Raw genomic sequence first — 2,576 nt, forward strand, 5'->3', positions numbered from 1 at the left:
GTAATACAGCAAAAAAAAAAAAAAAAAAAAAAAGCAATGTCAACTAACAGGAGAAAACATGAATGACTAAGAGCCAATGCTGGACATAGGAAATGACCAAGAAGTCACCAGAGACAGCTCAGAGACCTTGAGGAAGAGCAGATTAAAGATGAGTGACTGGACATGAGAGAGATACCTCCTCAGGGAACATGTCTCTCTTGAAACATCTAGAAACACTTGACATATAGATCTAAAACTATATTCACTTAACTCTCTCTGGGCTTTGATACAGTCATCTTCAAAAGTAACTACTGAGTAATTCTGCTAACTTACCTACTTTTCATTTCAGGCTCTGATTATTTCAACTGCCATTTAATAAATACAATGCTAGCTTGCTGTTGAATGGGATCCAAGCATGAGATGATTTTAACCCATTTGCAGCTTTTTGCAGGTCCTGGACATATGGAGCTATCCCAATCTGCATAGTGGAGGCAGAACTGAAAGACATTCTGTCACATACTTTCTTGTTCAAACAAGCGAACAACCTAGATAGTCTGGGTCTTCTCCACATCTACTTTACAAAATTACAAGGTCTTCTGGGGATAACAGCCCTAGCCCAGATACTAGATGACCTTATTATGGCTAGGGAGTTGGATCAGTGAATCCCTGGGGTTGACTCACTTGTTGCTGGCTGGCCCAGTGGAAAGTACATCAGACTGCAGCTTAGGGAAGAAGCCCGGCTCATATTTCCCTTGTCCAATCTTCATGTCAAGTAAATGTGGGTGAATTGCAGTATGGTCAATTTTTGCTAGACGTAGCTCAATTGCTTTCTCTGGATGAGAATACAAACACATACACACATAAATACACACACAAATCAAGTCAAACATTTTTTTAAAATCTAGCTACTCTTCCATTTCCAGCCAAGATGGAGTAAAAGGGAATGATTTTCCTGCAAATAGGAAAAAACCCATGCAAAATATATAAAATGATAAATTTCAAAACACTGGACATCAGGCAATGAAGGACAGGAACCCTGAGAAACAGGTAACAAATGAGGTAACCCCTAGAACTATCCCAGCTAACTGCTTAGAGACAGCTTCCAGGCTGTGGCTCAGGAAGGGAGGTCTAGGCAGAGACTGGTGGACTCCCTGAGTTAAGGAGACCAAGGTGGCTAGAGTTCATATGAATGGTACCAGAGAAGAGAGAGAATCCAGGAGATCTGCAGGGTATTCAGCAGGGTAATGGGTCAGTTCACGCAAGTGAAGAAACTACTCAAGGCTGGAGAAAGAATCACTGGAAAGGATTAGGGGAAACAATACAAAATGCTCACACAGGGCTGGGAATAATGCCTGTCCCCACCTGCCAGACTAGAAAACCTAACCACTCATGGGGCACTGAGTAAAGTACTCAGAGGGCCGTGCCTCAGTAGTGGAGAATTAATCACAGCCTAAAGGATTCTCTGGTCCTGCCAGAGGAAAACACAAAGGAAAAAGGAAAACACAAAGAAATTGAATTATTTCTAAGTAACTTAACTACATCCCAGAACAAAGATTGAGCATATTTATAGGAATATAGAAGTATCCAGGACTCAAATAGTAAAATTCACAGTGTCTGGCATCTAATCAAAAATTACCAGGGCCTGGTAGCTTACACCTGTAATCCCAGCACTTTGGGAGGCCAAAGTGAGGGTATCATTTAAGGCCAGGACTTCAAGACCAGCCTGGGCAACACAGTGAGACCTCATCTCGTAAAAAAAAAAAAAAAAAAATGAGCCAGACAGGGTGGCATACACCTTTATTCCTAGCTATTCAGGAGGCCAAGGCCAGAAGATCACTTGAGCCCAGGAGTTTAAGGTTACGGTGAGCTATAATTGCACTACTGCACTCCAGCCTGGGCAACAAAGCAGAACCTCTTAAAAACAAACAAACAAACAACAACAAAAACAAAAAATCAGAAACACAGAACTCACACGTCTGAAGATGAAAGCTGTGGAGATGAAAAATACACAGGCTGGGTTAAAAGCACACTCAACAATGCAGGAGAAAAACTAAGTGAGCTTGAAGCCATAGCAACAGAAATTATCCCAAAGAAGTCACAGAGAGAGAGAAAAAGCTGTTGCCATTAAAAGAGTATCAGCGGTGCTGGGATAATTTTACGCAATCCCAGATATTACACATATGTGTAACCGCAGTCCCTAAGGTAGGGATGGGGACAATAGAAAAATTACTAGAAGAAATACGGGCCAGAATTTTTGCAAATTTGATGTAAACAAAAAAATCCACAGATCTAAAAAGCACAATGAACCGCAAGAACAAGAATCATGAAGGAAACTACACCAAGTCACATCATAATCAAATTGCTCAAAATCAGTGATAAAAAGAAAATCTTAAAATCTGCTAGAGAAAGTAGACCTTTTGCATATAGAGAAGATCAAAATTAAGGATGACAGCAGATTTCTTATCAGAAAACAATGGAAGTATGATATGGTTTGGCTCTGTGTCTGCACCCAAATCTCACCTTGAATTGTGATAATCCCCATGTGTGGTGGGAGGGACCCAGTGTGAGGTAATTGAATCACAGGGGCAGTTTCCCTG

The 2,576-nt window shown here is 41.0% G+C and overlaps 1 protein-coding gene across 1 annotated transcript in view; it reads right to left on the reverse strand.

Moving 5' to 3' along the window:
- Positions 1–2,576, reverse strand: part of DENND5A (DENN/MADD domain containing 5A) — a 152,471-nt gene that overhangs the window by 38,599 nt on the left and 111,296 nt on the right. Inside the window, exon 9 of the mRNA XM_011947656.1 lies at positions 660–811. Coding sequence (XP_011803046.1) covers positions 660–811 — 152 coding nt within the window. The remainder of the gene's footprint in view (positions 1–659; positions 812–2,576) is intronic.

Source organism: Colobus angolensis, unplaced genomic scaffold (genome assembly GCF_000951035.1).
Source record: "Colobus angolensis palliatus isolate OR3802 unplaced genomic scaffold, Cang.pa_1.0 Scaffold269, whole genome shotgun sequence".
Taxonomy (NCBI): Eukaryota; Metazoa; Chordata; class Mammalia; order Primates; family Cercopithecidae; genus Colobus; species Colobus angolensis.